The sequence below is a fragment of the Apodemus sylvaticus genome, chromosome X (assembly GCF_947179515.1).
Source record: "Apodemus sylvaticus chromosome X, mApoSyl1.1, whole genome shotgun sequence".
Taxonomy (NCBI): domain Eukaryota; kingdom Metazoa; phylum Chordata; class Mammalia; order Rodentia; family Muridae; genus Apodemus; species Apodemus sylvaticus.
The window spans coordinates 30,031,584-30,043,749 of NC_067495.1; the positions used below are offsets into that span (position 1 = coordinate 30,031,584).

General features: G+C 38.9%; 1 protein-coding gene across 2 annotated transcripts in view; it reads left to right on the forward strand.

Annotated features, from left to right (window-relative positions):
* Positions 1–12,166, forward strand: part of Nhs (NHS actin remodeling regulator) — a 334,282-nt gene extending 322,116 nt beyond the window's left edge. For both annotated transcript variants that reach the window (XM_052171334.1, XM_052171335.1), the window contains exons 6-9: positions 766–897; positions 1,871–4,846; positions 5,324–5,450; positions 7,851–12,166. In XM_052171334.1, the coding sequence (XP_052027294.1) occupies positions 766–897; positions 1,871–4,846; positions 5,324–5,450; positions 7,851–8,457 (3,842 nt within the window). In that variant the 3' untranslated portion in view covers positions 8,458–12,166. The remainder of the gene's footprint in view (positions 1–765; positions 898–1,870; positions 4,847–5,323; positions 5,451–7,850) is intronic.

The window sequence follows — 12,166 nt, forward strand, 5'->3', positions numbered from 1 at the left end:
AGTCTACAGTGTATGCTTGTGCCATACAGAGTTTGAATTCCTTACATCCTTCCACATTGTTCTAGTTTAATAGAACTGCATATAGTGCAACTTATATGAACATAGAAAACTAATAAGCACCATGGATGGTCCCTACGTGCATAATAACAAACAATGCTTTAAAAACTAGAGAGTCTATCTTATTAGCTGGTTTATACAGAAGGTAGTTCCATTTAAGTACAGGACCAAGGACAACTTCATATGTTTATTTTCAAACCAAAAAGCATCCAATTTAGTTACAAGAAGAACGTTGAGTTATATAATCAGTGAAAAGAAGAATGCCTGAAGCTATAACTCACAAAGACACTTTTAATGAAGAAATGGGTCAGGATACGTTAGGTTCACATCTTGGGCACAGATCTACTATACAAAGGTATCAGTTTCAGGGAACCCAGAAATAGACCAGTAAATAATAGTGGCTAAAGGTTATAACCAGTTCAGTGTGAGAGAGCTTTGTTGACATCTCTTTCTCTTCTGTTTCTTTTGGTTTTCCTCCCTTGCTTGTTGCTTTTGGCAGTACAAGCTGCTGTGGAAGGCTGTATTTAGAAGTCAAACGTAATGTACTGCAACATTTAAATAAGGGCTATAGAAGGGCTCCCTTACATTTGTTCACAAGCTTAATGCAAAGTCTTACCTGACTTCCAATCAATAAATATCACTGTGTTCCAAGTGACTGAAAATGTGTCTGCAATTTAAAGGCTAATGAGACTTATTTGTGGGTTGCAGGAGTTGGTTTTGACAGAGAAGCAAGTATACGCTGTTCTCTTGTTCATTCCCAATCTGTACTCCAGCGGAGACGAAAGCTGAGGAGAAGGAAAACAATCTCGGGAATTCCCAGAAGAGTTCAACAAGAAATAGGTGTGGTATAAAAACGTTCATGGTTTCTGTTTAGTGGGGATTATAAAATGAAATAGAGGCCTACTTTCAACTCTAACATTCTTTATAAATATTGAATGTTTTAATTTTTAGTACTTTTAAAATGCTGTATATTTATTGGTATTCAGAAAACCATTTGGCATTATTTTTTTAAACTCTATTCTTGAAATAAAGGCTTAACCTTATAGACAGAGTCATATACATTCAAGCTTCCAGGTGAAATATATTTTGCCAATTTAAACATTTCATTAAGATAGGAAATATGAATAAAGATTCAATGCAAGAAGTTTTTTTGAAAACTGTAACTTCAACTGAAGAGAAATTGCACTTTTATGTGATTATTTTTAATATAAATTTTAAACATATTCAAATATGGAATTTTAAACATTTTAAATCTTTGGGGATATTTAAAGATTTTTCTTTTCTGTTCAATGTGTTTATAATATTTATACAAATTTCAAAATACTATGGTAGCAGCTCATATAAACAAGACTTTTATAATAAAATCTATGAATTGTATTCTGTTATGCTTGTATTACAAAAACATAAATGAAAAATAGTGGCCAGTAATTTAGGTTTTGTACCTAAGGGCTTTTTTTGTTTTGTTTTTGATTTTTTTTAAATCTATTTTCTTTCATGAAAGCAGTCACTTATTAGGTTAAATTAATGTGAAGAAACATTGTTCATAAAAAACAAAAAGCATATCTTCTCTCAATAAGTATTCATGATGTGTGTGTGTGTGTACACATACATAATATAATATATACAAGTAGAACAAAACAGAGACAAACTCAGGAACATAAAGCATTTTAATTTTCTCCTAATTTTATATAATCATCTTTTTTTCTGTAAGAGAAAGTTCTAACATTTTAGTTCACAGATTTATAAACAGCCTTCAAAATGCCTGTTAGTCTGTTGAGATGTAATTTCCTACCATGTTTTCCATGTGCCTTAGATTCTGATGAATCACCGGTGGCCAGGGAAAGGAATGTGATTGTGCACACAAACCCAGACCCCTCCAACACTGTCAATAGGAGGTCCGGAACCAGGGACTCTGAATGCCAAACTGAAGATATTCTGATTGCTGCCCCATCCAGAAGAAGAATCAGAGCTCAAAGGGGTCAAAGCATTGCGGCTTCCCTTTCTCATTCTGCTGGCAACATCTCTGCCCTGGCAGACAAAGGCGATACCATGTTTACTCCTGTTGTGAGCAGCCGTACAAGATCTCGGAGTCTTCCTCGGGAGGGAAATAGAGGTGGAGATGCTGAACCCAAAGTTGGTGCTAAACCCTCAGCATTTGAAGGAGAACATTTCGTGGGTGACCATGAAAGAACCCCTAATGATTGCAGTGAAGCTCCCAGCAGCCCAAGTACACAGGAACACCAGCCTACTTTGAGCCTAGCATGTTCTCAACATCTTCATAGCCCCCAGCAAAAGTTAAATGAGAGAGGGAGATCACGTCTATCCCGAATGGCTGCTGACTCTGGAAGCTGTGACATCTCCTCCAACTCGGACACCTTTGGAAGCCCCATCCATTGCATTTCTACGGCTAGTGTCCTCCTTAGCAGCCACATGGACCAGAAAGATGACCACCAGTCGTCCAGTGGTAATTGGAGTGGGAGCAGCTCTACATGCCCCTCACAGACCTCAGAGACAATCCCTCCTGCAGCTTCTCCTCCCCTCACCGGCTCTTCTCACTGTGACTCAGAATTGTCACTGAACACTGCTCCTAATGCTAATGAAGAATCCAGTGTCTTTGTGACAGAACAATACAATGACCACTTGGATAAAGTAAGAAGCCACCGGACAAACTCCTTTACCTCCACTGTTGCAGATCTGCTGGATGACCCCAACAACAGCAATACAAGTGACAGTGAGTGGAATTATCTGCACCACCATCATGATGCATCCTGTCGCCAAGATTTTAGTCCTGAACGTCCAAAGGCAGATAGCTTGGGTTGCCCAAGTTTTACAAGCATGGGCACCTATGACAGCTTTCTGGAAAAGTCTCCTTCAGACAAAGCAGATACTAGCTCTCATTTCTCTGTGGACACAGAAGGATACTATACCTCGATGCACTTTGACTGTGGTCTCAAAGGTAATAAGACCTATGTCTGTCACTATGCAGGCCTAGGCCCAGAGAATGGTCAGGGTGTCGGGGTTCCCCCTGCTCTTCCGGACTGTGCCTGGCAAGAATACTTAGACCACAGGAGGCAGGGGAGACCAAGCATCTCTTTCAGGAAACCAAAGGCAAAGCCAACTCCACCTAAACGTAGCTCATCACTGAGAAAATCTGATGGGAATGCAGACACTTCTGAGAAGAAAGAACCAAAGATAAGCAGTAGTCAGCACCTGCCTCACAGTTCCAGGGAAATGAAGCTGCCTCTTGATTTTTCCAACACGCCTTCTCGTGTGGAAAATGCCAATCTGCCTGCAAAGCTGGACTCTTCTTGGATAAACCAGAGTGAACATGCTATTAAGGAACCTCAGTTGGACACTACAGACATTTCACCATTCAAAGATGAAGGTGCTGAATCAACTCACTATGCAGACCTCTGGCTTCTGAATGACTTGAAAACAAATGATCCTTACAGATCCTTATCTAATTCTAGTACTGCTACGGGTACCACAGTGATTGAGTGCATCAAATCTCCAGAGAGTTCTGAGTCCCAAACATCCCAATCTGAATCAAGGGCAACCACTCCATCTCTTCCTTCAGTTGACAATGAATATAAACTGGCTTCACCAGAAAAGCTGGCTGGCTTAGCATCTCCATCAAGTGGCTACTCAAGCCAATCAGAAACGCCAACCTCCTCTTTCCCTACAGCTTTCTTTTCGGGTCCATTGTCTCCTGGAGGTAGCAAAAGAAAACCTAAAGTTCCAGAAAGGAAATCCTCACTACAGCAGCCATCTTTAAAAGATGGAGCCCTATCACTGGGTAAAGATTTTGAACTTCCAATTATACCTCCTTCTCATCTTGACCTAAGTGCTCTTCATGTTTTGAATAAACCATTCCACCACCGTCACCCACTGCATGTTTTTACTCATAAGCAAAACACAGTTGGAGATACGCTGAGGTCAAATCCCCCACCATCTCTTGCAATTACACCAACAGTTCTGAAGTCTGTCAACCTGAGGTCCATCAGTAAGTCTGAAGAAGTTAGGCAAAAGGAGGGCACTAATACAGATCCCTCCTACTTAGAAGAGAATGCTGTCCCAGCGGCTTCTGTGCCTTCCTTATCTCCAAGTAAGGTAAGGCCTCACACAGCAAAGAAATCAATATCACGCCAGTACTCGGCTGAAGATACCCTCCTGCCCTTTTTAGATTCCTCTGTTGCTGAGATGGGAGCAGAGAAACATTTGGAAAAGAATGCTACTTTTGAGGGAAAGAGTCATGGCAATCCAGAAACTGTAACCTCAGCTAGCGGCAATCTTCCAGATTCAAATGTCATGAAAGACCAAATACAGATGGAAAGTGAGATTATCGCAGAAAGCATACTAAGTAAGAACTGTGGCTTTTCAACAGGATTTCAGAGGGTGTCTGCTTCCCGCCCCAGTGATTTGGGAAGTAAAATGGTACAGTATGGAGCTAGTCCAGATGGAGCCATACAGCAAGGTCAGAAGGCACCCTCTGGAATTGGGGAAGAAGGTGGGAAACCGGAATCTGTGGATGGAATCACACTTCAAGCCAATTCATCAACTAGAGTAACAGACATAAGCAGTCAATATAAGCATCAGCGTGGTGTGAGCCGCCACCATGACAAAGTGCCTGTGACTGTCCGCCATGACTCAGAGATGCCAACTGTAAATTCATTCCCTGAAAAATGTTCTGAGCAGGAAAGTATTGCTTCAGGTATTTCACCCAAAAGTGCCTCTGATAAGAGCAGAGCAGAGGAGACCCAAGGAAGTATGGACGAAACTTCACTGAAAGGTCAGTTAATGATACCTATATTAGGGTAGGAATGTGTCCTGTGGTGTAGGGTATTTCTTGAAGTCCCTATAGTTCTCTGGAGACCTGGGTGTTGGTTTCCCTCTGCCATTTCTTTTCACCTGTTAAAACAATTAAGGGCACCGGGCGGTGATGGCACATGCCTGTAATCCCAGCACTCTGGGAGGCAGAGGCAGGCGGATTTCTGAGTTTGAGGCCAGCCTGGTCCACAGAGTGAGTTCCAGGACAGCCAGGGCTACACAGAGAAACCCTGTCTCGAAAAAACAAATCCAAAAAACCTAAAAAAAAAATCTTAGGGGAAAAAAGCTACTGTTATTTAGAGACTAATATTTGACAGCTATCTCTTTCATTTCAAACACCGTGGTAAGGTATCTTATGTTTGTTTGATCCCGAGTCAGGAAAACAGGCTAGTGAAATGTTTTCCTGCCCCTTAAGGATGCTTCTCTTCTCATTTTTTAGAATCTTCACCAAGTGATGACTCCATCATTTCACCACTCAGCGAGGACTCTCAAGCTGAAGCTGAGGGTGTGTTTGTGTCTCCAAACAAACCTCGAACCACTGAGGATCTATTTGCAGTCATTCACAGGTAAGAGAGTGTGATCATGTCTCCAGAAACCGGCACACAAATGGCACACAAAAGGATTTGCTTTTGAAGTGCCTCTCACTGAAGGCAAATATGGGGAAGCATCTTGAACCCATAATACATTCAACAACAGTAAAAAGAAAAAAAAAACCCAAGAAGGTGAAGAATTATCTTTATCTTTCTGAATCAAATTCGTAGACAATGCATGCATATTTGAAAATATGAATCTAGAGAGATAGAGTTCAGTTAAGAGGGTTATGTAAGAATCATGGAGGAGAAGAGACTGGGTGATTTCCTGAGGGAAAAAAACATTCTGGAAGAAATTTACATGTGAAAACAATTTATAGATAAATTACTTGGAGTTAAAGCCCAAACTCACATGTAATCTCTGTTCTACATATTGTATTTTGTATTTATCTTTGCAGTACAAGAGATCAACCCCAATATCTCACATATGCTGTGCAAGCATACTACCACTGACTTATACTCTTAACTTCTGGCTTTTAAGTAATCTCTTGAGTCTACAAAATATTGTCAAATCTTTAATCTCACAGTAACTGACACAAACATATGTTGATTTGCTAAAGCAATCTGAGATTATCTCTGCTCTTCTTTTCTTTGTTAAAAGTCAAATTTCTCCCAGAGCACTGACTTTTATCTCTCAATTGAAAGGTCAGATCTGGGTTGCTTTCCCGGAACATGTTGTACCTTTGCTGCTCATGAACATATCTTCTTTGTACCTGTATGACCTGTTATCATTGGCCCATATTTGCAGCAATTCATTACAGCTGCTGACCAGGAAAACTTAGCCAAAAACCCATCCTTGAAAGCAAACTCATAGCCATTGAACTAAATGATGCTACATGTGTTCTCTCCACAAACATAAGCTCCTTCTTAACCCTTGCCTTGGGGACCTAGATTGAATTCCCAAAGGAAAGAACCCGAGGATTATCTTTCCTTTTAAACAGAATTAGCATTTTGGAAGCAAATTCTTTGCAAGCAGTTTATAGTCTCTCCTCTCACCCTTTGGGTTTCTGCTTTTTAAAGGGTTTGTTTTCTGTTGGTTCTGTGTTTTGTTTTGTTTTGTTTTTCCTTTAAAGAAGGAACACTTCTCTTTAGCAACTACATTCTCTTAAGGATTCTACTAGTAGCACCTTCTGTGTGTACCTTAACAGGCAAGTTTCCTCACAAATAAGGCAAGAATCACTAATATATTCTTCACCACACTTTATCTCCAAACTCAGTACAGATTATTAATTTGCTATGTAAGTTAATGAACCCCCAAAGAACCATCTGGTATATATAGAATAGTTGGCAGGATATACATTGTAGAATCAAAAAGATAACCAGATTGGAATAGGATGCCACTTTCTGTGCTGTCTTGAATAAATTAAATATCTGAACTTACCCTCTTAATATAAGTAGAAATACCTACACCTCACAGATTTGACTCTGATAATGATAAACCAATATTTTGTGTCTAGGGTCCTGTAGATGCTAAGAACTCGTGCTATTGAAAACTGCGTTCTGGTGGTAGCAAGCACTCACTGATATGCAAAGATATCAAACACAGTTTTTTTTTTAAAGTAAAATCACCCTCTTCTGGAATGTGGAAAGGCAAAGCTCACACTTTCTTTACCACATATGTTTTTAAATTAGTAAAGAACATGCCACAAGAGTCAGGAATGACTGAGTTATGCTGAGTATTCGCTGAGTTTATGCCTACTTAATTTTCAAAATAAGATCAGCAATTTCATGGCTGTAGAGGTTATATAGATTTAAGGAGTATTTGTGTAGGATTTGCCTGTTTATTTAGTTCCCTGTGACAAGAGTTATTTTTGCTGTCTTGAGAGCTTAGGTTTTATATTTTAAGTGCTCGAGAGACGGTTTGAGTTTTCAGTTTCTCACAAAGAGTTGATTTACCGCCAGACATGCTGTTGATGTCCCTGTGTACCTAAGAATCGTGGTATTTGTATAAAAAAGACTAATTTATTTCAAAAGTCATTTAAGTAACTTTCATGAGCAGTAAATTAAAATGTAGGTTAGTACATCGCTCTATATTAATCACCAAACCCCATCAAGTATCAAACTAAGACCAGTGTTGTCCCACTGATGCCATTCTCTGCTTGCTGCGAGAGTATTTTTCTTGGTACTGCACAGATAGATTTCATGAGAAAAAGCAGCAGTGTCTTCCCATGTAGTAAACAGACGTCAGCAGCCTTAAAATCTAGGAGAGAAAGTAATGAATCCTAACCTTCTTTAGTATGGTCCCAATGCTTAATATTCTACCATAGAAGATGCTCTTTAAATATGATAGATTTGGGCATGAGATGGAACACTTCTCGATTCATAAAATGGTATGTGAACTCAGATTTTTACCCAATTATTCTCTTTTCTTAAAAGATCCAAGAGAAAGGTACTTGGAAGAAAAGATTCTGGCGATATGGCTGTCAGAAGCAAATCAAGAGTTCCCCTCGGTAGCGGTAGCAGCAGTGCCAATTCTGTCACTTCACCCAGCAGCAATGTGACAGCTGGGACTAGCCAGAGGTCTCCTGGTCTCATCTACAGAAATGCCAAAAAGTCCAACACATCCAATGAAGAGTTTAAGCTACTGCTCCTCAAGAAAGGCAGCCGCTCTGATTCCAGTTACCGCATGTCTGCCACTGAGATCCTGAAGAGCCCGGTCCTGCCCAAGCCTCCTGGGGAGTTTACTGCAGAGTCCCCACATAGCCCCGATGACACCCATCAGGGTCCACCTGGGACTGAAGCCCTGTCCCCGCTGTCGCCGTGCTCACCACGAGTCAATGCAGAAGGGTTTTCCTCGAAAAACTTTGCAACCTCAGCATCAGCACGGGTTGGACGCTCCCGGGTCCCACCCGTGGCCAGCAGCAGCCGCTACAGTGTCCGCTGCCGGCTGTACAATACTCCAATGCAGGCCATCTCTGAGGGAGAGACTGAAAACTCCGATGGGAGTCCACACGATGACCGATCCTCCCAGAGCTCCACCTAGTTTGCCTGAGCCAAGCTGACCTCAGATGTCTAGCCCTTTACTAATGAAAGGATTTTGTGACATCATAGAGGAACTGGGAGAAGAGGCAACAGGGTGTGTGTGTTGGGGGTTTGCATTGTTGCTTGGCAATGAGCTTCTAAATATGTGTTGATGAAGCAGAAAGTGATCGAGTCATTTTTTAATTAATTTTCATATTTTAAGTAGCAGTTCTGTCTCTTGTGGTTTTCTTTAGCATAGTTTGATTTGTCCGATCTCATTCCTTGTGATAATAGAGAATACAAAAGTATCTAACTTTCTTGAAACCTAGACAAGGTTTTCCCAGAGCTGCCTATTCCGAAAATAAAGCCGTCACTGTCATGATAGTATAAGAAGATGAAATTACTCTGGAGGTTTGGTATTTTTTTACATTAAAATGAACTAAAGCAAAATTTAGAAGAAAGAACTACACATATGTAAATACCATATTTTTGATAAATGTGTAAATAGATTTATCAATGATGAGTGGACAAGTGGCCAATTATCTACCACACACCAACTATTTATAGGGCACACACAAATAAAGTATAACAACTGTATTCTGTGAATACCATTTTCATATCAAATACCATATTTAAATGTCCACCAACATGATTTCTGAGTGATAAACCTCAAATATGTTTTAAAATTGGTGAAATAATGGAAATATTGAGGTCATGTACTGAAATGTGATTAAAGTAATGAATTTAGACCTAATCATTGTTGTGACAAAACTATAGCAGAACAAGCTAATCGCAATTTGTGGCTGTGATTTGCCATGTGGCAATTTGAACAGAATGAAAAGCATGCTTTTGATTTTTTTAACCAATTAAAGAAATCATCATTCTCAATGCAAAGTCCCCACTCCCACCCCCAATAGCTTTAAGCAGTGTCCTTTAGAATTTAATTTTTCAATGGATTGCTTTAAGGAGAATGAGTAGAGAAACCAGTAGTTAATGTTAGACCATGTTTTATATAAGGCTACTGGGGACAAACAGTCATAATCTAATGACTCTTTAAGCTTCTTAATTAGCTCCAGGTTCATAAACTAACAGAAAAAAAAAAAAAGCTAAGCATGCCACAGAGCTATTGACTTCTCAGCAAGTACCTGTGACGAGTTTTCAGCAAAGCTTCCTCTCTGTGATGATGACATTCATGCTACCTAAAACTTAACAGAAATGACACTGTGAACAATGTACTTGGGAAGTAGGTATGTGTATATGCATTATTTATATTCACTCTTCAATTGGGCATGGGGAGCAGCTCTGGTTCACAATGCTATATACAACAAATTTTTGTCTGGTTTTACTAGATCTGCTTGATGGCAAAAGGGGAGGGTGGTGGGTGGGAAAGGAAATATCAGGGCAAGTGCTCTGATAAAATGAAGGCAGGGAAACAAGCTGAATTACTTGAAATTACTTGAATTTTCTTGTCTTAAAACTGAAAAAAAAATATAACAAGTTGAAATCTGCAAGCAGTTCTCACACCTTTGGTTTTAACGTGAACTGAGACTAATGTTTGAAATCATATGTGAGAAATATAAGCACCTATGTACTTAGAATAGGTTTTGAATGGGAACACTAGAAATTAGAAATAACTAAGAAGGGGTATGACCTGTGAAAGACTAGAACGTGATGACAATGACAGAACACACCAGGATTACCAAGAAATTGATGAGCAGCTGGCTTTATGCCTATGCAAGTAGTATATGAGAAAGGAAGATTTGTGAAAGGATTAACTCATGCTAAATGAAGGAGAAAGTCTGGTCTAAGAAGATACCGTCTTTCAATAGAAATTTGTTGTAAGATTTACAGATTAAGAATTAAAGAATCTGTTGTTGGTGTTTTGTTTGTTTGGGGGAAAATGTCTGACTTCTACTATTTGTTTTACTACCAAATTGTGTTAGTTAATTTCTTGTCATTCTTGTATGTAAAATGGGTGTTGGGGGTGGAGGGGTAGAGGAGGAGATTGAGAATTGAGAGAGAGAGAGAGAGAGAGAGAGAGAGAGAGAGAGAGAGAGAGAGAAAGAGAGATTGCAAGAGAGATTGTGAGAGAGAGAGAGAGAGAGAGAGAGAGAGAGGGAGAGAGAGGGAGATTGAGAGAGAGATTGCGAGAGAGATTGCGAGAGAAAGAGAGAAAGAGAGAGAAAGAGAGATTGAGAGAGAGATTGAGAGAGAGAGATTGAGAGAGAGAGAGAGAGAGAGAGAGAGAGAGAGAGAGAGAGAGAATAAGAGTGCTGGGGATAGATAAACTACCTGGTAAAGGGTTTGAACATAAAGTGTTATAATTTTATTAAAAGAAAAATGATGTTGGGGTTTGAAAAAAATGGACCATCATTCCTCATTGGAACACATAACTCATTAAAAGAAAAAAGAAAAAAAAATGAAAAAAAAAAAAACCAGCATGGTTTGACATCATGTGGGGTCATGAACAAATATGTATCATGCTTTGAAAAGTACGCTCAGCAAAATTTTAAAAATAAAAGTTTTTAGACAAATGTGATAAGGAACCACCATTTCCAGTCTCAATAGGTGATCATTTGTAATTTTCATAAAAGCAGTTCGTTTGCAGTATGGCTTTTGTGTAGCTAGGGGTTTTTTAGTGTGAAGAAAGGTATGTGGGCTTTAAAAGTGATTTTAAATCTTGAATAGAAAAATCACATAAATTGGCTTTAATAAAAATGTCACCTTTTATTATTGACATTAATTTAAGTAATCATATCATATATTTTTAAAATACATGTCTGACTTGAATTGTGAGGCAATAAGATACTGTCGATGTGATCACAGAACCAACCCTTATAGTTTTACTTATTTTGTTTACTCTAAAAATCTATAGCAGAGCTTCTCTATTTTGTATTTCATAGATTTAAAGAAATCCCAAATAAATATGGATTTTAGATTCACTGTGGACAAGAATATTGAATAAGAAAGCTTAAAAAGCGAGCAAATCCTTAATAATCTGGAATAGTCTACACGGCTTTAGAATATACTAAGATGCGGGACTGTCTTTTACATCATTGTCAGCTCAAGGCAGGGTACACACATTAGATATTGTTTTTTAAAAAAAGCAAAAAACAAAACCAATCCAAACTTTTCTTCTGTTGTTTGCACTGATGCTATCTTTTTCTTCTGTGTTTATCCAACATGTTTATAATCGTGTGGGGGAATTCTGTTTTATTTTCTTGCTTTCTGGTGACCCTGGTTTGATTTTCTTGTTTTGTTTTTGGCTAAGTAGAGGACATGGACTAGTTGTAGCAAACGAAACACCCTGTTTGCTCTTACCAGTGAGTACATTCTCTGCAGTGGTGGTAACTTAGAGGATGAGATGGTAACAAAGCTTGAACTGTGAAGGTTATGGTGTGACTATTTTGGTACTAGACCCAGTTCATGCTGGCCAAAAAGACAATGGTTTTTGGACTTGCATCCATTTTGTATTTTTGTAACATTTGTAAATACAAACTTTTTAAATTGTTGCAAAGATGGTTTCTTTTGTAAGATGTTTTCAACGTTTACATTCAATCCAAGCCTTTGTATATTTTAGAGCTGTGCAACACTTTAAGTCTTGTATTTATTTTTAGTAAAAACGGTGACAGTTTCATTGTGAACCCCTCTCAAAAAAAATGTATCAACAAGTTTGATTACCTAGAAAGTGTGTATAGAGACTGCAAATAAACGTGACTGCAATTAAAGAA